Source organism: Grammomys surdaster, unplaced genomic scaffold (assembly GCF_004785775.1).
Source record: "Grammomys surdaster isolate TR1022 unplaced genomic scaffold, NIH_TR_1.0 343, whole genome shotgun sequence".
Lineage (NCBI taxonomy): Eukaryota > Metazoa > Chordata > Mammalia > Rodentia > Muridae > Grammomys > Grammomys surdaster.
This window is the reverse complement of record NW_021604762.1, coordinates 3618576-3642131: the sequence shown is the minus strand read 5'-3', so window position 1 is coordinate 3642131 and position 23556 is coordinate 3618576. Positions and strand designations below refer to the sequence as shown.

General features: G+C 35.2%; 1 protein-coding gene across 2 annotated transcripts in view; it reads left to right on the top strand.

Annotated features, from left to right (window-relative positions):
• Positions 1 to 23556, top strand: part of Memo1 (mediator of cell motility 1) — an 84019-nt gene that overhangs the window by 56738 nt on the left and 3725 nt on the right. For both annotated transcript variants that reach the window (XM_028778983.1, XM_028778982.1), the window contains 2 exons: positions 6432 to 6574; positions 15234 to 15310. In XM_028778983.1, coding sequence (XP_028634816.1) covers positions 6432 to 6574; positions 15234 to 15310 — 220 coding nt within the window. The remainder of the gene's footprint in view (positions 1 to 6431; positions 6575 to 15233; positions 15311 to 23556) is intronic.

Sequence of the window (23556 nt, the reverse complement as noted above, 5' to 3'; positions counted from 1 at the left end):
TAACATGCTTATGGCCCAGTCAATCATGTTAACATGCTTATGGCCCATTCAGTCATGTTAACATGCTCATAATTTGATTTTTCTTACAATTAGGAGTTTGATTGGGGGATGAGGAGGTGACTTGTCTGTCTCATTTTCAGCTGAAGCAACTTGGTGTGGGCACAGCTTGACTTCCATCATGGTCAAAGCAATTCACAAGTCTAAATTCAAGGGCATAAAAAAGTAGTCCCCACCTCCAGTGTTGGAAAGACTTTGAACCTGTGGAGGTGGAAATAATTTTGAGTGGTCATATTTTCAGATGATAAAGCTCTTCAGATTGGTAGGTAAATAATTCTGTTTTTATTCCATGGTAGTTCTTTAGTATGTTCTCTGTCTGGATCAACTAAAGTTTATACCATATCTCCTTTGCCCAGTATAAGACCTGACCCAAATAACTTCAGTTACTAGTTATTGAAAATGGGTAGATACTAATTGATTTAAAACTTTTAATTTAAATATGGAATCAAATGCTCTTTTTAAAATTATTTATGAAGTATATCCGTTTTTTCTCTTTTACCATATGTGTTTACTGAAGAGTTACTAGTGTTGTGGGAAATACTAAAAAGAACGGCAAGTTCCCTCACTTATGCCGGGTACTAGCGGACCATATTCCAGCAGGGTGTTCTTAACTTGGTGGTCTCTCTTGGTTTGGTGGCTCCTGAAATATCTGTACCAGACTCACTAAATTTCCTTGGTGGATTGTTGCCACGCCAGCCCCACGCAATGACTGCTCACCCCATGGACAGCCACCACACCCAGCAACCCTGTAGAAACAAAACTCATCGTGCACATAAAGGAAGAACAAACAAATTCTTAAAAAAGAAACAAAACTATTCAGAGCTACACATGGAGTGTTGTGTGTGTGAAATCCTAGCATTTAGGAAGACAAAAATACTACATAGTTGTACTTACCTCCAAACAGAAGTCACCAACTGTTCATGTTCTTTATAGTATTTTTTTTAAAGTGCGTGCTAGTTTTCTTATTGCCATTGTTTTGGACATAGAGTATGTGTTAACTCTCTTTAATCTTCTGCCTTGACTGGCTCTTTCCAATCTTAAAAGTTCATTATGGTTAGGATTTGATAACTTTTTGGGGATGCTTCTAATATAATCCTTATTTTTGCATGGTCTATTTATATAATGAAAGTTTATTACAATGCTTATGCCTATGGGTTATATTTATGCGCTCCCCAAGTAGTGAAGATACTATATCCAGATATCTTAGTATGAAAACAACTGTTACTCATAACTAAGTAGTTCTCATTTTTAATCTCCTGCATTAGTATAAGACATTCGCTACAGTTGATAAATCAAAATATTGATATACCAGCATTAACTTAAATCCATAGTTGAATTGAGTTTAATTTTGTCTTCTATGTTTTTGTCAATGCTTTTTGTATATATATCATTATGATAACACATTGAAAAATTTCACTGTCTTAACACTGGACCTGTCTAATTCTTCCTTTCTGTAAATGTGTTTTTTGGAGTGGGTAGGAATCTTATCCCTCTTTGCTCCCAAGTAATGGCAGGGTGTTTCTATGCCTGCTCTAGTCAGTTTAATCTCCAAAATAAAGACGCAGAGACTTGGTATTTTTATTAACAAGCCGTTGATACTAAGGAGGGCAGGTTCCGAGCTACCTTAACCCAACTAGGCTACTAGTCCCCACCCAGAGGGTCCTTCACCTGCCTCTGAGTCTTGCTCCGGCTTGCTCTGCTCCATGTGTGTCTCATGCTTGTTTTCTTATCTCGATCTCCTAGTAAATCCTGCCGACCCTTCTCCATGCTCCTCCATACCTTCTCCCTCTTGTGTTCTCTTTGGGACCCCCTCTCTGGGATCAGAAGTCCTGTCTTATTCTTTCTGTCCAGCTAATTTGCTGATCAGTTCTTTATTAACCAATGAGAGGTGATAGAAAACAATTTTTGCATAACATTGAGACCAGAGATGCTTAACCATGCATCCAGATGTCTGAGCATTGAGATAAGTACCTGAATATACAGTGTACAAAACCATCTCCCAACATCTTCCCCTTACCTTATTAGAAACCACTTGTCTTTCTCTGTTTTGTCTTTTTTATTGCTGTTGTTTGTTTGTTTGTTTGTTTTGGGGGGAGGTTAGGTGGGGAGCTTATTTTTCCCTGTTGGTGCTGGGGTACTGAGGGAACGTTTGCCTTATCTTGAATATTAGAATAATATTCAGCTTTTATAGATTAGGTTTCTTATGTAGAAATATGAAGCATTTTAATTATTTGCCAGTAAGACCACATATGTCTAATGTTATTAACATTTTTATACATACACACATTTTGTATATGTGTGTCAACATATGTTGTTTGGTAAATAAGATTTTATGTGAAATTAGCCACACCCTGTTACTAGTATATTGTCTTTGTCTACTGTCTTTCTGTAATTAATACTGAATATTTTTGTTCTGGATTGTATTGCCCAGAAAACCTAAATGATTTGTGATCCCTTTGAAAAGATGGTTGCTGACCTTATGGTTTAGATGAGTTACAGTCTTAAAATTCATACATTCAATTTTAATAAATTTTTGTGACTGGCGTGAGGTAATAGTTGTGAAAAAAATATTTTGGGTGGGCCCCATCTTTAGTTGGATGATTAGATGAGGATCTTTTTAAAATTTTCTTTCATCAGAATTATTTGGTTAATATTTTTCATGAGATTTAGAACATTTGTAGCAACTATTCTTTTTTCTTTCCTCTGTTTGGAACCTAAGATTGTTTGGATGCTTCAGATTGTCTTAAATTCTCCAGTACTCTTTATATTTCTTAAGTATTTTTCTGTCTTTCAAGTGTTTTAAATTTATCATTTTCTTTTCCTGCCTACTTAGGAAGGAAAAGACCCTCCCAGGGCTCCTGTGTAGCCAGAGCTGGCCTTGCTTCCTAGTCCCCCTGCCTGAGCCTCACTCTTTAGTGCTGGTGTGCCACCACACCTGGCCTGGCAATACCAGTTTTAATTGCAAACATTCATTCTTATTCAAATGCTAATTCTGTTTTTAATCCAATTAGGAATTGTTTTGTTTGGTTATTGTACTTTTCAGTGGTCTACTTTTAAAAAAAGCAGCTTGCATTACTTTCCTGATATCCTTTGTTGGCTTACTCATGACATATTCCACACACACTCGCACACGCACACATACACATATTTTTAAAGGAGTGTCTTAAGTAGCTTTCTTTAATTCTCTGATTATATTTCTCATAATAGTTTTAAAGTCTGCTAAATCCAAGTGTTGAGCTGATCTTGATAGCATTTTTCTAGAGTGTCATAGTTTGCTGTTTCTCTACATGGGTTATAGTTTTTTAGTAACAGAATTCTGATTTTATTCATTTTCTCTGTACAGGCTTTATTATTTATGTTTAGCATTTTGTATGTGTTTGAGCTGCAGGATGTGTTTTTCCCACTATGTACTTCTGTTGATCAAACTGTTCAGCTTTTAAGAAAATAATGGTTTTATGTTTTCACTTGGCTTTCAAGGACTTCACCAGGGATTATAGTTTAGTATTTAGCAAATGATTGCTTATAGGTTATACCTGTCTTCGTTAGAGTTTTATTTCTGTGAAGAGACACTGTGACCAAAGCAACTCTTACAAAGGAAAACATTAATTGGGGTTGGCTTACAGTTTCAGAGGTTTAGTCCATTTAGTCATGGTGGGAAGCATGGTGGCCTGCAGGGAGATTTGATGCTGGATGAGCAAGACTCCTACATTTTGATCCAAAGGCAGCGGGAGGGGATTGGATGTGTTTCACACTGGGTATAGCTTGAGCATTTAAGACCTCAAAGCCTTCCCTCCACTATCTTACACTTCCTCTAACAAGGCCATACCTCCTAATAGGGCCATTCTCTATGGCCAAGCATTCAAACACATGATTCTTTGGGGACCATACCTATTAACCATAGAACCTAAATATCCTTAGCCCAGAATGCTTTCACCGTCTACTAGTGTGTGCTGTGTTCTTAGGGAGCGTATAAACAAGCTCAGTGTGTTCATGTTTTACCTCTGCCTTTATGTTTGGTTGTCTTATGTCTTATGTGAACACTCTACAGCTGAGCCACCCTCCCTCCCACAGCCTTGTAGGAATTGCATGTGAGACTAACTCCACCCTCAAATTTCCAGTTATTCTCTTAAATACTCAGAGGCCCTGACGTTTTAGTGATCTTGGGATCCTTTGGGTCAGCCAAAGTATTGTGGAGAATGAAAGTTTCATTCTTTAGGATTTCAGGAGAATTTATTAAGTCTGTGGCCCTTTCTCTATTAATTTGTGGATAATCTTTAGGCTTTTGGTGTGCTCCATTGACTTCAGCTAAGGAACTTGTGGGATTCTCTATTTTGCTCTTTGCAATTGACAGCTTTTCTGCTGTTGTCTCTGTTCTCTGCTTGTGGAACTGGGCAAAGGTGGAGATAGCTTACTGGTCGTAACGAGAAGTTACTTGACATGAATAGCCACATTATTTTTCTTCTCTTTAGTTGGCTTAAGTGCATAAAATTTATTTAAAAGCTTTATCCAGATTTATAATTGTTTTCTGAGGGCAGATTTTATACTTTACTGGAAAATTCAACTCTAGAACCTGGCTTTTAAAATCTAAAAATATTTATTTTTCAAAGCCAAATATTCTTTTTTTTCTAATTCATGCTTCATGGAGAGAGAGAGAACAAGTAAATTAAAAAAAAAAAAAAGTCAAGGAAGGCTGAGGTGATGAGCCGTGATTCACTCCCATGGTTTCTGTGAAGAACTGGACTTTTCTTGTAGAGATGGATGTATAAGCTCACTGAGGTTATTGGAAGGGTTGGCAGGGCTGAGGAGAATGCATCTGCTGTTTCTGCAGAGCAAGTCATCTGCGAGTGACACTGTCTTACTCTATGCTTCATGTGATAATGTTCATCAAATAGGTTTGTAGGTGTGATCCTTTTAGAGACAAGGGCATTCATCCTGAGACCCGCAGGGGTGAGGTAGTCCTTAAACCCTTCTCTTTGCTCCCGTATAACTTTCTTCTTTGCTCCTTACAATCTGTGTAACAGCTTATGCCTTACCAAGTCATAATTATTTGAGTTCTCTTTGATGATCTTTATGTATTTATTTTTGGAGACAGTATTTGAGGTTAGAATAATGGGAGTTCCCAAATTTTTATGAGAAGCCAAAATTCATTTAATTAATAACCAACTGTTTAAAGAAGAAGCCCCTGTTTGCTCCATGTAATTACTTAGCAAACTAGTAAGAATCAGAGAATGAGACGCCCCATGGCAGCTTCCTCTGCCAGCTTCTGTTTTTTCCTTACTCCCTAGATGCAGACTCTGCCCAAGAAGCCCCTGCATTGCAGAGGGACTGGAGATCTGTATGATCTTTATTTCGCAGTTGACAAGGGTAAGGGGGTTGTTATGGGGGAGGTGTTTGGGTACCCTGATTTAGTGTTATGTAGCTTACCCAACATTTATTTTGAGGTTACTGGAACTTAGTATTAAAAATAAAACAACCCCTTTAATGAATTCTGTTTGTCCTGTGTCCGTTACATGTCGGATTATTAACATTAAAAGGAAGTTATTATAATACTGAATTTATAAATTAGACAAACACAATTCATGCTTCTAAAACTTTAACTCTAGGATCATTAATATATAAATAATATATATTATTAAAATTCCATTATAGTGAACAATTTTAAATAGTTTATACAATGAAGCAAATCATAGTTACTTAAATAACAGTTTTCTATCTGCTTTGTTTCTTTTCCTAAATTTATCAGTCTTTAAAGTCAAAGAGAACTGGATATACCATGATTTGTGGGTGTACTAGAAATGAATATATCCTTTACTTCTTCAGTTACCCTGGATGTTAGTGAATTTTGAGTTGTATTAAAGTTGACTTGTATGTGACTGTTAGGGTAACTGTAAGAGTGCAGTTCACGGGCCTCATAGGAGCCACAATCAAGTCTGTACGTCATACCTGGCAGGTTTATAGAATAAGTGCCAGAAACGGTGTATGTGCACAGGATCAAATTAAAGCAGACGAGGAGGCCTAATGCTCTGTTAAAGTGGCAGGACTGGATAGCAGACTGAGTAGTTGGTGTTAGTCTAATGGACTTACTTTTGGGCATATTTTATACCTGGCAGTACCAAAAGCTTTGTTTACTTATAGTAGTATATATTCCGGTGACTTAAGTAGATGCTTTTAGTATTCTGTACTTGTTTTTAAATCGGCTGCTTTCAAACTTTTTTGTAGATTTAATACTTCAACAATAAAATATGTCTGTTATCATAATCACTGTTAATAAATGTTCATCTTTTTTGTGCCAATTTAATTTGAAAAATATTTTAAATCTTAAACAGCTTAAATGACTTTTTTTATTTTATTTTATTTTTTCTGTTTTCTTTAAGCCATAAAGATGAGTTTACCATTATTCCTGTACTGGTTGGAGCTCTGAGTGAGTCAAAAGAACAGGAATTCGGAAAACTCTTCAGTAAATATCTAGCGGATCCTAGTAATCTCTTTGTGGTTTCTTCTGATTTCTGCCATTGGGGTAAGTTCTAGCTTTAACATATGGTAGCTGTTACATATTTGTGGTTAAAGGTTTCTTTTCATTCCAAGCTCTGATTCTTAATTCTTTATTACTCTTTGGAAAGTTGTATTTGTAGTAGCCATGTTTAAAAGTGAATTAAGGAGCCTTTTGGTCATTTAAAAAGGATCAGCAGAGGATATAGGCATGTTTCCAAAGGCGACTGGTACAGTTGGATTCACACTGTGAGGGCATCCTTGCTTTTGAACACTTTTGTTAGTGGGAGTTAAAATCTGTTAACCCCATATTTGTGTGCATATTTATGGTAGGTTGTTTGAGGTCAGGTTTGGTAGATAGAACAAATTCTTCACAATGTAGAATAGTGTGTGCTATGCTGGTCCCTTTCTGATTTTCTTTTTTTTTTTTTTTTTGTAGTTAGTGTCTTTTTCTCTTTTGGTAATTTTTATTTTATTTTATTTTGCTCACAATTGCAAACAGTTTTTTTAGTTATCCTCTAATATTAGAACATATAGGCTATCAGCACTGTGATCTTCACTGGTAATGCTTTATAAAGATAAGGATTCTTACGTGGATTTGTGACTATTATAAATTAAGAGGAAGGATATTTTACAGTGGCTAGATGATAAAGAAGTGGAGTATTGTGGATAACCTCTTTCAATAAACTAATCTTTCATTCTTTCAGTATTAGTTGCTTTTGTTTATCCATAAATGTCTCAGAATATTTTTAAATTTCCATTCCTTCTAGGACATAACTCTTTGACTCATTTCTTTACTATTTTAAGTCATACTTATTTGTCCATCCTCTTTTGCTTTTATTATAAGGAAACATAAAACCATATTTTTAAAGATAAAGTACTAGAATGCCAGAAAACATCATTAATGAGTTATGTAGTGAGCCCTGGCTTTCTCTTGTGAGAATTGGTAACCTTTACTTGCCTAGCTTGGAGTCTCTCTCACATCCTTCACTGAATAGACTTCTTAAGTTATACTCTCAGCTCTACTATCTTCTATGGTATAGATATTAGAATCTGTAAATTATTAACACTGTGCTTTTCAACTAGTTCTCCATGAGTTTGATTTTTCTCCCAGGAAAGGTTTGAAAATACCTGGAAACCTTACCTACCATCTTGGAGTGCACAGAACAGCCCTACCTCCCCGTGAAAAGATGTTTGTACTGCTGAGGTCAGAAACCCGTCTTAGGGTGCAGCGTAGCTGAGCTTCCATCTAAACCCTTCTCTAAACCCAGGGGCTCTTCAGTAACTCATTCAGCTGTCTAGTTTATGCTCTTCTTTCTGCCAGAAGTTCTTTCTTATTCATGCGACTATATTACTTAGAATCTAGGGCCCAAATAGAAGCTTAGAAGGGAATTCCTTTCTTAGGAATTACAGATTTAGTCATAGTTAAAAGTCAGGAGTACTATTATGATGAAGGGCTGCTTTTCTCAGTGTTGTGAGTTTGTCAGTAACAAGACACGCTTATACTTTAGAAATAAAAGTCATGAAGCAAGTAGTTTTTTCTTTTTGAAGGCTTTTATAAATTGCTTAATACTGTTCTCTTGACGCTGTTTTCCATATTGCTTTCTCTAAGTTGGCAACATGTATGTGTAACCACAACAAAAACACACATAAAATATGTGGGATTCCCTCCCTCCCTCCCTTTTAGTTAATTAATTTATTTATTTATATTTATGTTACATTTCACTGTATTACCCAGGCTAGCCTCAAACATATGGTCCTCCTGCATCTGTTTCCTAGGTGTTGAGATTGCAGGCATGTGCCTCTTTAATAGATGAAATATTCCTGTTTTATGCCTGTGTGTGGGTCATCCTTTTTATATCACTAATAAATTTTTTAAAAATGATTTTTCAAGACAGGATTTTTCTTTGTAGTCCTGGCTGTCCTAGAACCTAACTCTGTAGACTTAGCCTTCATCTCTTAGAGATTCTCTTGTCTCTGCCTCCTAAGTTCTGGGACTAAAGTTGTGCACTACCACTGCCTAGCTAATAACGCATTCTTAATGAAAACACACCTTACTCTACAGTTGAGAGAGGGATGGAGATAAACACACACACACACGTACACACGTGTCAGTCACAGATTCTTAGAAAGTTACTAATCAGTTTTTAAAAAGGAAATCTATAGGATTTCTAGGTGATAATTGAATAAAGAAAATTAAAACCCTCAAATTTTTCTAAAGCAGGTAAATGCTAGCTATGAAGAGTGTCCAGGCCTGTTTGTGTTTACATTCGGTGGTTACAGATGGAGCTTTCCTCAGTGCTCTGTTTAGTCAGCACTGTCACTAATAGTCTCAGTAAGTGCTCACTCAGCATATGAAGGCACAGACTCCTGAGTATTTTGGCCAGCAATATGGGAAATAGTGTTAGGTGTAACATGGATAATATTTAAAAGTTGACACCATAAGAAGTAGTAATTGTCACTTTGTAAAGTATAACACTTTCTGTTTTGCATGCTTATTACGGTGAATGGTTAATTAACTAACCACAGGTTAAGCTATCAGGAGTCAAATTTTATGTTTTTCATATTTATGTTCTATGTTAACAGTTTAGCTCTTCCTGAAGGTTGGTGTTTTGTTTTGCTTTCCTTTTCTTCCTTCTTTCTCCCCCTGTTGCAGAATCTTGCCATCTCAGGCTGACTTTAACTTTGCATCCTTCTGCCTCAGTCCCCCTAAGTGGGATCACGTGCGTGTACCACTACATGGTGCACTTTTTTTCTATTTGTAAAGATATGGTACATGATACATGGCAGTTATAACAGTGATTTGTCAATAATTTCAGAGGAGTGATTCAGCTCTTTGGTATATAGAGGTCTTTTAAGTTTCATTGCTTTAGGCTCTTCATTCTAAGAAGCTGGTTTTTGAAGTAAAATTGATTATGGTGTACTTCACAAATTACTCTGATACATATGCACAGTGGACCTTTATTTCTATTGGACTAGGCTACTGTTAGTGACTACCTTTTTGTTTCTAGTTCATTTTCTTTTTTGTCCAGTTTTTGTGGAAATAGTGAAAACCTTCTCTGTAGAGATGCTTGGGAAGCTGACACACACATTGGAAGTATAGTTTTCCTTGTTGGCTTTATTTATCAGCTGTTATCCTATAATAAAACTGATTTATTTTCATAAAGATATATTTTGCTTTATTAGATGTTCATTTTTAGAGAGACACCAAAGGCATAAAAGTAGAGAGACTAAAATTCTTTTGGAGTGGAACAAGGCAGAACGAGGCAGGAACCTCTATTCTGTTACCTCATTCTTTCTGTTTCCTCGGGTGAGTTCCCTAAAGTGTAGTTCTGCATTGCAGTTTGTACTGTGCATCTTGTCATCATCATAGACATAAGACGCCTTAGGACTGTAGTGGGCAATAATAATCCTCCTTTCACCTTAGCTTCTAGCTTTTGATTTTTATCTTGGCTAAAATTTAATACTAATATATTTATCAAGTTCTATTAATACTTAGTATATTTACTATGTTCTACATCCTAGAGGATGGGTTTGTGCAGGAGAAATTTGTCTGGACTTCCTTTAGTTAATCTAACTTTTATTCAAGTTTCAAGTCTAATCTCCATATATACTGTTACTGTTTATTTTATGTCTTCTCAGACTTGATGTTTACAAGTTTAGATTATTGATAGCTTTCATTAGCATAACTTTTAATAAACTACTAGCAAATTTCTAAATGAAATTATACCTAACACATTGGAAATAATCTATTAATTTTCCTTTATTGTGATTTACAGATCAGTTTCAATCAATTTACTAAGTAAGTGCTTATGACACTGTTTTGTTAAATTACAAATATAATCTACTGCAGTCTCTTCAGCAGTTTAACATTTGCTTAGAATTATATCACTTCCTTCTTGTTTTAGAAGTTTGAGTTACTTATTCAAAGTGACCTTACCTAAAGTCATAATAAAGTTTATACTATGTTCAGATATTCTATACCGTTCATTAAGTGATTCATATGTACTCTTTTTCATGTTTTTAGTGCAGAGACCTTCCCACTTTAGAAATGCTTAAGTTTGAAATATAATGTTAGCTAGTTTCAAAAATATATCTTATCCAAGCCAGAATGTTTGTCATTTCAAGTCTTTGTACTTCTTGATATCACAGGTTTAGGTTTTTGACCTTTTGCAGTGTTGATTATAATAAAGCTCTTACTTTCACATTTTAACAGATTTCAGGATGTACAGATGATAGCATCTAGTTGTTAGAAAGGATAATCTTATTTGATAGGACTAGACAGTATTTCCTTTGTGAAATACATTTTTTTCTTTACTGTGACTTCAGTTATAGGTGTTCCAGGTTTAGGACATCCTTGTAGAGTGGCCTGGTAATGTCCCTAATGGATTTGTTTAAGGATTCAAACATTTGAAAAATGGCTCATCATTAGCAAGTGATAAGTAAGTGTGCACAGAACAGTTTTTATTTGTCATGTATTCGAAAGGCTCTCCTATTGACTGATGGTATTTTGGGGGTTTGTAGATGAACGTTATTAGGTCATTGTTTATTTCATAGTCTAGTGTGTAGCATTATTGAGGTTTTAAATTTTTTTCTTCTTGTTTTGAGAGACTGAAAACATAGTATTGGTTCTTGTACCATTCATTGTTGTTTGTCCTCATTAGTTGATTGTCGTGTGTAAACAGACATCCTTGGAGTTTACTCTCCACACTCTGTGAATCCACTCATTAATCACCAGTCACCTTTGGAGATGGGAAAATTACTTACCTGTATTTCTTTTTCTCAGAAAGCGTGCTCTGGAATGGATTCACAAATGAGCTACCCTCCTTCCCTCAAAGAGTAAGGTTTCTGCTTTACAGGATTTTTTTTTTCCTTGGGTTATTTTTCCTCTCATCTTTTGAATTTGAAAAGAACTGAGGGAAGGCACCTGAAGAAACCACTGACATACTCACTAGGGAGTTCCAGAGCTTGTCCTGCCCCTAGGGCGGTGTCCATGGCTCTTAAAGCTAGAAAGCTCATACTTGAAGTTGAAACAGGGGCTCAAAGAATCCATTTTCCCAGTGTACCTTCTGAAAGGATAAGTTTCAGGTAAGTAATTTTCTCTACTATGTGATATGCTTTATTCATATTTAGAAAAGGATGCACAATTCCCACCCTCCAGTTATGGACACAGCTGGATTTTTTTCAGTCAGCTTCATAATTGTCCTGAAAGCCAGAAATATAAAAACAGTAAAATTTATTTGATACATACATGAGATACATAGAATCCGAATTTATTTTAAATGAACAATTCAAAACTAAGGGTGCATTTATGACCAATGTATTATGATAAGACTGTTATTTCCTTTGTTAATGAATGAAATCTTGAGAAATCTACTTTTAAATAAAAAAGAAGAAAATATATTGACTCAGTCTCCAAGCAGTGGTTGACTTATTTATTTGTATGTATGAATGCACATGCATATGGATGCTTGTGTGCGTGCATACATATATGTATCCATACATATGTGTATCCATACATATATGTATCCAGGCCAAGCAAGATGAAGGCAACTATTTACTTCAGATTAGATGATGCTTCTCTATTGACTAGAATGGGTTGGTCAAATAATTTGAAAATACTTGCACAGTTTTAATGATTATCATGATAACAGTGTGAGCTGTTATGAGTAAAATATTCAGTAGCTTCATATACTGAAGATTTAGCTTCTTTATTGAGCTCTCCAACCATTTATATTTAATTTTTATGCTACTAAATGTGAATTGGTGACAAAAATAACAGGTAGCAACATACTAAACATTTGTTTCAGTTGGTTTCCTATGTATATCCTCATATTGCATTAAATTGCACAATGATTTCAGTATTTTAAAGTAGTTCAAGCATCTGTGACTTTGTTTAGAAACACTTTAAAAGTAAAATGCCATATATGTGATATGATGTCACTTACACTGTTATACTCCTTTCTTGCTTTCCTGGCCGTGTTGTTACTTGAAAAACAGCGCTTCACTTGGAAGTGAGCAGGAAGAACTTTTAAGTAGCAAATGACTGTCTTAAAACACCCAGGCATAGAAGTCTTTGTATAAGGTTTACAGATAGCTAAAAGGAACAACTGTTTCCAGAAGCAGGGAAAAAAGAATACAGTTGTATAAACCTGAAATAGTCCAGGTTATAAAGAGTTGAGAGAGAGAGAGAGAGAGAGAGAGAGAGAGAGAGAGAGAGAACTTTGATTTTTTTTTTTTTTATAGAATATTGCTTTCAGAAGAGAGACAAGGAAGCAGAGTTTTCTTGTCTAAGGTGTTCATAGTTGTCTGACAAAACATGGACAGCTTTATCAAAAGAACTTTGAAATAGACATGAGTATAGTACTGATGAATTGAGTCAGTAGGCTAGATTGGCTCAGTCCTAGATTTTTCTTTACATGGTTTTCTCACAACTTCTTTGCCAGTAAGGAAAATGGGGTCAGTTTTAGAGTCCTCATAGTCGGACAGTTCTTATTACTGTGTTTACTACATCCTCATGGGTGGACAGTCCTTACTACAGTGTGTAACACCCATCCCTACTATTAGACAGTCCTTACTACTGAATGGACACACGTCTTTATGGTCGGACAGTTCTTATTACTGTGTAGGACACATCCTCATGGATGTACAGTCCTTATTACTGTAACATACAGCCTCACCGTTGAACAGTCCTTATTACTTACTGTGTGTAATATACATTTTTTGAAGTAAAGCATAGCTATAACTGCCTTTTAAAGAATTTTTTAAAAAAAATTGATGGCTTTTTTAATATAAAGGTGTTGAGGGCTGGCAAGATGCCCTTATGAGTAGATGTTCTTGCTGTCAAGCTTGAAATTTGAATCTGATCCTTGGGGTCAACAAGGTAGCTGGAGAGAACTGACATTGTAGTTGTCCTCTCACCTCCACTTGTACACTGTGCCATGTGTGCCCTTGAATGTGCACGCACAAAAAGGAGTTAGCGTGTAGAGGCACTGGGTGATGGGTGATCACTGTTGTCTTTATGAATTCTTTGCAGTTCAGAGACTATAGTATATCCCACTCATGGCAGCTTCAGTCATTTTTGTTTTACATTCAGAAAGCAGACTCCAGCTCACAGCTTGTTTAATTCTAAGGTATCAGTTACAAGAGAACTTTAATATTAGCTTGGTGGGAAGTTGATAGTTATTACATAGAGTGGCACAGGAGGCAATGTAAACAGTTAAAATATGAAAATTAAAGAATATGATGTATTTTAGGAAAGTAAAAAAAAGCTTAGCACCAACATAAGGAATATTGAGTTCTATAATATGTTTTCTAAAAATGATATCAAAGAGAGTTGTATAATTTTGTCCTGAGCATTATATGTAAGACACTGTTTTCAGTAAGATGAACAAGAAACGTAAAGATATCATAATAATTCAACCAAATCTGCTTTCTCAGCTGTGAGGCTAGTAGAGCAGTAGACACGAAGCTAACACCATTAGAAATGCAATGTGGCAAAGCTTTAAAGATGAGGAGAATGGGGCCTCAGGGGTTAAGATCACTGGCTGTTCTAGAGGACCCAGCTTCGATTCCCAGCACCCAGTTGGTGGCTCACACCCAACTGTAACTCCAGTTCAGGAGAACTGACACCTTCTGACCACTACAGACAGCAGGCATGAGTGTGGTAAACAGGCAGAACACCCACACACATAAAGTAATTAAAAATTAAAAAGGAGGCCGGGCGGTGGTGGTGCAGGCCTTTAATCCCAGCACTTGGGAGGCAGAGGCAGGTGGATTTCTGAGTTCGAGGCCAGCCTGGTCTACAGAGTGAGTTCCAGGACAGCCAGGACTACACAGAGAAACCCTGTCTCGAAACAAAACAAAACAAAACAAAAATTAAAAAGGAAACGTTACAGAAGAATCACATTGCTGAAAGCTATATTAGGAGTATATACATCATAGTTAAGTAATCTGTAATTAGTTATGGATATTAACTTTGGGATTTCATGTTACTACAGTAGGAAGCAACTTATTTTCTTCATCTTTGTTTCTGTTTACTGTTTTTAAGTTTCCTTTTAACTTCTGCTGTAGAGGAACAGCTGAGCATTGACTATTTTGTGCTTGTACTCTTAATTGCGATGTCATTTCAGTATAGGGCTATCGACCCATTCTTCTGTGAATCTGTTCACATTGCACAAGGCACATGTATCAGTCCTTTTCCTGAAAATGCTCATGACCATAAAAGTCACAGACGCCCCAAGTATCACTGACCCACACATTTGCTTCTGTCAAAGAGATCAACAGTGATAAACTTTGTTACACTAAGACAGTTTGTGTAAGCAGATTTTCTTGGGTCATACACTTTGGGTTTGTCATCAGTTATAGACTGACAGAATGTTTAACAATGCTTCTTGTAACCTTAAGCTCTTTTGTTTCCTTATTCCTGTATTGGTGGTGATTTAAAAGTTTCTGCAGTATGAAATAGTTTTTTAACATCTTCAAATTCTGGTGAAGTGTCATTTCTTCATAACCTTCCCAAACATGCCTCTTACCTTTATGTTGAGGACTCTTGGGAACTGATTCTTGCAGAGGCTTAAGCTGTGCTTTTGCCTTTTGTGAGGACTGAAATTATTTGGTAAGCGCTTGCTTTCTTTTTAGCTTCTAATTTTTCCCTATTTTATTTTGTACATGATATTTGTTTCAAGGTCAAAGGTTCCGTTACAGTTACTATGATGAATCCCAGGGGGAGATTTATAGATCCATTGAACATCTAGATAAAATGGTAAGTCTTTCAGGTGTGGGGTTTTAATGCTCTAAATCCTTTTCTTTAATTCCTGATTAGTGATTTGAGACTTAATATGTTAAAATATGCAGTAGGTTGGCAGTTCTTTTCCCTTTCTTGAATTAAAAGTACAAAATGCAATGTGTCCTTAAATGAATAATTCCTTTAAGAACTTTCCTTCATCGTACTTCTGTTTGATTATGAGAATATTTAAGAGCATTTAGATACACATTTTAATTATATTTTTGGAGAAGTATTTGGTTTTAGGGGCAACAGCATATTATGCTATGACTTCTGTTAAGCTGCTGCTATAGGAGATGGAGGGTGCATTGGTAGTCATTCCTATTTAATTTGATGGCCATCTGAAGTAACTTATATTGAGTCTTTTTGAACTATGTTACAGTTCTTTGAAATTTATTGAATAACTTAGTATTTAATATTTGGATTTGATTTCTTAATAGGCCAAACTATTATTCTTGAGTGATGGTGACAATTTTATGAACTACTTGATAAATTATATATAACCTAAAACTATAAATGTTTGACTGAAACTCCAGTTTTTTAATTATCATCTTTTTGCTTCTGGGTTAAGGACATTACAGCCCCCCCCCCCCCCTTTTTTTTGCTTTGGTATATATTAAACTCAGGCCTCTGCACATACAGGGTAATGCTCTCCCACTAAGCTGTTTTCTGAGTCTGATGGCATAAATTTATTACAAGTTTTAGTAATTTAGCAACCTTAAATTTTGTCTGCTATACTACAGGATTTTTTGCAAGTACATTATTTTAATGTTTTTGAATTTTCAGAAATGTTTTGTTAGGAATTACACCTTATTCCAGAATTTTCAAAACCTCTTCAAGTTAGTTTAGCTATGCTAGTAAACTTAGTAATTTAAAATTTTGTAATTTTCAGTTTTGGTATATTTCTATAAAACCTCCTGTAAGTCTTACTGTTGTATATTGAATTATATTTTCACTTTTCATTCACTTTGAAATGTCTATGGTCTTTTTAGCCTGTGTCTACTAAGGTTACTATAGAACCTTAAGAATGTACCTTAAGAAAACTGTTTTACTTTTTATAAGTGCAAATAATTTGTTTTTCTCTCCTTTGTCCTTTGTTCTTTTTGTAGATACTTAGATTCCTGTCTTTTTTTTTTCTTTTTGACTATTGGGCTTTCCAGTGTTGCATTTTACCTTGTTTATCTAAATGTAAAATTAAAAAATATAATTATATTCTTATTTTTTAAAAGTATTGATAGTTGTACTTTAAATTTTTAAATTGTATGTCACATAGGTAAATTTGGTGTGCATTTTAAGGGATAGTTAGGGGAGCAGGGCTGTCAGCCATTTGCCGTGTGACTTCTGAGGTTATTTCAGTTCTCTAGTCTTTGATTTGTTTGTCTTGATATCTAAATTGCTGTTATTTTACGATTCTATATGTTATATATAAGCCTGTGATTTGTTCATATCCATTTTACACGTTTTAGTAGAAGACCATTTGGTCAAACGTAACTAATATATTTAAGTAAGGGATCTGGGATTTGAATATGCCATATATGAATTTAATTTTAGATATAGAGTTGCGCCTTTCAAAACTGTGTCCATTAGTCACATGTATTTACAGAGCAATGAGGTATGGGTAATGTGACTTGATATGCTGTCAGTATAAAATATACATTGATTCACAAAGAATGAAACAGAAAACCTTTAATGATTCTTTTATCTTGATTAGCTAATGAAATATAATAGATTGTGTTAAAGTATTTTACAATTTATTGTACTTCTTTCATTTTATCTTTTTTTAAACACAGCTACTGCTTTTTAAGATTACATATATGGCCTACATTATGTTTTAATTTTGCATTGCTGGTTTAGAGCACAAATACATGTCTGAATGGTGGTAGTGTGACTTTGTCTGGCTGGAACTTACTATGCAACCCAGATTGGCCACAAACCCAGAGAATTCCTCTTGCTTCATCCTCCTGAGTGCTGAGATTCTAGGCATGAGTTACTGTTGATGGCTGCAAATAAACATTTTAAAATCATTGCTTTGTGGAAGACAGGTCGAAAGTAATGTGGTTGGGTGCCATTGTCCAGAGAGAGTGAGGGGAAGAAAAGAAGAGTTAGATCAGAGGGGCATATTGGCATTAGTGGTGAGGAAATAAAAGGAAAGCCATGAAAAGAATTCTAGGTCAGGGAAAGTAAGAATGATGACACAGAATACGTTATTTAATGTTAGAAACTAAAGTGGATCAGAGAGGTATCGAATTGGCAAGAATGTTCTCTGTCAGCTTGACCATGTCAGGAAAGAACAATGTTTGAATGTTTTCCTGGCTCGGTGGATGAGCTGATCCATCACGTGTTGCCATTCCCCTCTTCTTCCTACTTGTTCTACTCTCCTTGGACAGTAGCTTTAATACCTTCCCTATCCTCCCTGTAGATAATAGTGTTATAAATCTGTACTCCCCTCCTCCTTAACTTTGTGTTTTTAGTCAAGATGCCCGCCCTTTATAGAGTTGTGATATAAAACTATCCCCACTCACACCTAGCTTTGTGTTCTTAAGATGGAAGTTGAGATTATTCCCAAGTTCCCAATAGCATTAATTACCTTTAAAGTGATTTTAAATTTTAAATTTACAATTTCAGACAATTTTGACTCTCAAAATTTTATCACTCATGTGGTTCCCATTCCATCTGGCTTATTTTTTCATTTCTTTGTTTAGGAATGACTATCTAGGGTTTGGGGTTTGATAGATGAGTAGTAGAGCAATGTGCTTACCCCGCGGAGGCTCTGGTCCGCGCCCTCGCCCCACAGTTATCTGTAAGGAAGAATGGCTGTGTGGATGAAGAAGGAGCTGGGTTTATTGGTATGCATGTAACCTTTTCCTTTTTAATTAAAATTGTCTTCCCTTGTTTATTTAATTACAGAGTAATCTTCTAGGCCAAGGTAACCTCAGATTTGCAGTCCTCCTGGCTTTAACCTGTCTGGATTACAGGCGTGTGCCAGAACATCTTGCTTCAACATTAGGCTCAAAAGTTTCTTCACCACCAAAGAATTTCCAAAGCAAATAGCATTCTGTGTGTTTTATATTTAACAAGTTGTATTTAATTTTATGAAACAGTACTTCTTGTACCAAAACCAGTAAAAATATCTCTTAAACTCTTATTTACCAGGTGCTAGCTTAGTATTTTCATCAGAATGTCATAAACAGTTTCAAAACTCAACATGGCAACATTGAAAACTTGTGATTTTCTCTTGACAAAAGCCTGTTTTTACAACTGTTCTAAGTCATTTGATGGTGGCTTGTACTTCCTGAGCCACTATTGCCATTTCAGTCTCATAAAATAAAGCCCACACAGATACTTAAACTCAAATCAGATTGTGTTTTGGCGTAATTTTTGTGTCATTGGCTCAAAGATTGTGTTTTCTGGGCCAAATCTATAGTGTTGTCCTGTTTCAGTAAAAGCCTACTGTTTACAGTCAGAGGACCTAAGGGTCCATTGACCACGATCTGCAAACACCCCCCCCCCCCGCCCACACACACACACACACACACACCTTGTTCTCTGGACAAACTGCTGGTTGATACTGTTTGCCACAGGTTTCCAGCTTCAGCCTTTCAGTCTTTTTATACGTAACTATTTAACCTATTTACCTCAAGTCTTTGTTTAGTTAGTTTGTTTTAAAAGCAGGGTCTGTGTATCCCTGCTTGGCCTTGAACTCACAAAGAACTGCCTGTTTCAGATTCTACTTCCCAATAGCTGGAGTTAAAGGCGTGTACCACCATGCCTGGCTCCTTACCTAGCTCTTAATCCTCCTAGGAGGGCATACTGGGCACCTTGTTCAGTTTGACATTCTCCATGTCACCCTCCCAGCATTTGTTCCTAACTCTTAGTCTGCTTCACTGTTAACTTGTAAGGACCAGTTTACATCCAAAGGGCCTTGAATAGTGATTATAACATAAAAACTCAAATAGTTTTCAAATGATGAATGAATTAAATAATCAGTTAAGAATATGAGCACATTAATATGAAGGTGAAATAAAAGAAAGATAATCTATAATAAATTAATGTCTTAAATGTCAGTATCCATACACAGCTGTGTTGGAAGGCACAGTGAAGTATATAGTACCAGTACAGCAGCAATAAACACATATTTCTACATGGTTGTCGCTGTTGTTACTGAAATTACTACAGGACATTACTGGGTGAGTTGTTTTTCCCAAAAGGTGAATATTTCTTAATAAATAAATCAAACTTTTTAAATAAAAGGAACTAATATATTTCCTCCTTTAGATGATGAAAATTGTAAGAAATTCATTCTTTATTAAAAGCATGAAATTTTTTTCTGTTGTTACACGCAATAGAAATGGTACAGGTAATTAGAAGTAGGACTTCTTCCTAAGCCACGTGTCAAAAGTCTTTTGGGTGGAGAACAGTTATTTGAGTATATAATTTTCCTATTATCAGCATCCTTAGATCATACCAAGCCTCAAAATACCTTGGTGTTGAGGACAACCAAAATTATGTATGCCCTGTTTTCTTTTGGTCTTCATGTGGACACCTATTCTGTCAGCTTGCCCAGCTGTATTATTAGTGTTTTATTTATTCACTATACATCTCGATTGCTGACCCTCCTCCACAGTCACCCCTCCCACAGCCCTTCTCCCACGTCCCCCCTTTCCTTCTCCTCTGAGATGGTGGAGGTCTCTCTGGGTATCCCCCCAGCCCAGATTTATTCTTATTTTCTGTATTTTTTGCTTTGTGACTTACCATTTACTTTATTGCTTAGTTTAGTGTAATTCACAGTAGAAATTTATGTAAAATACAGACTGTTCTATATAATTTACATGGTTTTGACAATTATTCTGTTCATTGTATAGAAAGCAGATTCTACAAGATGAGGTGTATGAAACAGCTGGCCATTTGGAATGTTTTAGGGAAAGACTGTAACTTAGAGATGGTTGACAGTGGAATTGGGGAAAAGTGGATCAAATTAAGATATTTTGATAAATAAAAGTTCTTCAATAACAGGTTGTCTTTACTAGCTTGTAGTTTAGAGAGATATAAGTTTGGGAAGTCCTGCCATTTTGATGGTTAGGCTGCCCATGATGGTAATAGTAACAATCCTGTCATTACCCTGAATTACATGTGGAACTCTGAGAAGAGCTATCTGTAGTGTCAGAGTTTCAGCATCTTTCTAACTATAGAAACTGTTAATTGCAGTTGAGTTTGTATTAATCTCCCTTTATCTGTTGACTAGAACATGGGCAGGGCTCTTAGATCTTTTTCTGTTTAGCTTAGAAAGGAAATTTTTGTGAGTTCCAGGACAGCCAGGGCTACACAGAGAAACCAAAAAAAAAAAAAAAAAAAGAGTGAGCTATGTGTCGTAGAACCAGGAAGTTCAGGCTGATCTCTATGTTTGACCCAGATTTTCATTAGATGTCAAATTACCAAAACCTTACATGAACCTTTTATTTTAAAAGCATGGGATATAACTTCAAAACAAATACACAGTATTTGTTTTATGTTAGTGTGTCTGAGATTAATATTTGAAGTAACATTTGACCTGGAGTTAATTTTTGTGGTTGTGTGTTAGAGCTGTGATTTTGTCAAATGCATTCTGTGTAGAATGTTTTACAGGTTCATAAATGTGTCTTTATTAGCATGCTATTAATTTGATTTATGAGCTAATTTTTAGAGTGTATAAATAAAATAATGTTTAGCTCAATAAACTCAAGTGGCTTTTTAAGTGAATAAAAGGGTCCGTAATTCTGAATATATTAGAAGTCAAATATCCATGGTCTTAATCTAAGGTCTGAAATACTCCCAAACCCAAAACTTTTCTTGCTTGACATGATGTCACAAATGAAAACTACACACCTGCACTCATGTGATGGGCCACAGTCAGTGGAAGCGCACTGACAGGATTTCATGAAGTCACCTGAGGCCATGCCATGTGTGAAGCACATGGGAAGTAGTAATGGATCCGTGTTAGGACCTCACTGCCATCCCCAGAATATTGTATTTACATGTCAATAAATACCCAGAAATCTACCCCAAAAAACCCTAAAAAAAAAACAAAAAAAAAAACAAAAAAAAGACCCTTCTGTTATCAAATATTTTAAATAAAGGGTGCTCAACCTGTAAGAACTGTTCATTTTCAAAGTCCAGTAGGCCTTTTAATTGTAAGAGTTTAGATTATATCTGCTCAGAACTATTGAATTAATCAAGTTTTTTTTAAATTGGAAAAATCTTTGTATTGCTGTTTAAATGTTAGAACTTAAGTTGCTTTTGAATTGGAAAAGAACCTCTGAATGACTTGGAAACAAAAAAAACACAGAAAAATGTTTATAGGAAAATAAAGTATGTCTTATAATTGTTATAGTTAAGAAGATAGCTATAGTGTAAGAGATTACAATTTGAAAGTTCTATGATTTTATTGACTCATTTTTTGGTGAATAGTATTTTGTAACGTCAGTGGTTTTTTATTTTTATTTTCTTTTTTAGTTTTTATTTTTTTTAACTCCAGTGTTTATACCAACAAGCAGAATGTATTTTAAGACATTAATCTTGTAAAGTTTTGATTGCTTAAAATATTAGCCATATTTACATGTACTTTCAATATATAGTATGTGGCATCATTTTTACTCTGCTAATTTTGGGTATACCTTTTTATTATGTGAATTTGGGGGGTTCATTACTAATGTTGGCAAATTATTTTTCAGGGAGAATCTAAAAATGTTATTGCAGTATAGTTTAGTCACCTAAGTTAATATAGTTTGAATATCATCTACTTTCCTTTTTCATACTATTCTGAAAGGAGAAATTGTTACAAAGTTGAGCTTCTTTCTCTTGAATTTACACCTTATCTTCTTTATTAGGCTTGACAGCATTCTCTGTAACGTAGTCACTTATTAATGGCTCTTAACACTGGTACCTTTGGATAGGGTTTGATTGGTTCTTGGCATAGGATTATTTGTACTGTTAATTTTTTTTTATCTTGATTGCTGGTCAGGAAACTAGGACATTTCCTTTTCCCTGATGAATGAATGAATTTATAGTTCTTATACTTGATGATGTGCTGATTAATTATGTGGTCATTATTAAAAAGGCATGCTTTTTCTTATTTAAATGCCTATAAAACATGTTACTCTTGTGTTATTTTAGTAAGATTTACTTCTGTGTTATGGCAGAAGCTATTTTGATTGCTATAGATACATTTTTGTTTGTTTTTAAAAACGGGAGGATAATTACTGAGATTTTGAATTTGCAGCTTTTTCAGTATCTCCTGTTCAGTTTCAGATTGACCATTTGGGATTTGACATCACAGTTTTTTTAGCCATTGCTTGGAGAGTCAGCAAAAATAAATTTAGTACACACAATCCTAAAATTAGGAACTTTGCATATATTCTGCAGATTTCTAGCTAAAACTGCTAATTTAGGAAATACTTCCATACTCTAAATAGGTAGGTTTTAGTGTTTATGGTATCTCTTTCTTACTTGAAGCTGAAATGAATATTGGCTCTTTTCATTGCATATTGGCTTAATGTAAATAATCAAGCTTTGACTATATGTAGTCATAAGAAGCTTTCTCCTGCCTGGACACGCTCTCATCATAACTCCTAGGGTTGATAGGAATGGATAGGTTAGCTAGGCATATTTGGGAAGCATTTTGTTTTTCATCATCTTGGAATTTTGATAATTGCATTGAGCTTCCTCTTGGAAGTTGGATATTAGTAATTGTACACTTATCAAAGTATATGTTTGCCAGTATTCTGTATTGGTCAGTGGGTGTCCCAGTAATAATTTTATCTTCATGCTTTTATTTATGTATTTTGTAAATTTTCTGGATTGGAGAGGTTCACTCATGAGAAAAGCCCCCATTTACTCTTCCTTCTCTTTGTAAAGACATGCATTAAAACACTGTGTTTGTCAGAGGTTTGAATGAAACAGAATTGTTTTTCATCTAGAAGGCATTTAATAATTCAGTTGAAATAATTTAAATTTTAACACTTTGTCTCTTGATTTCCATTTTTTCCTTTTGTATTTTTTAGCTTCTCTTTATAATTTAACCAGTTTAATCTTTATTTTGAGTTCCTTACTTAGTAGTGTTTTTTCTACATTTATAATATTTTGCCTTCTCATTAAGGGTTTCTTGGCCACTTAGAATTCCTTGCTTTAAATGTAATTCATTTTCTTCTCCTGGAATCATATCAGTATATATATGATGCTTGTTCCAGCTG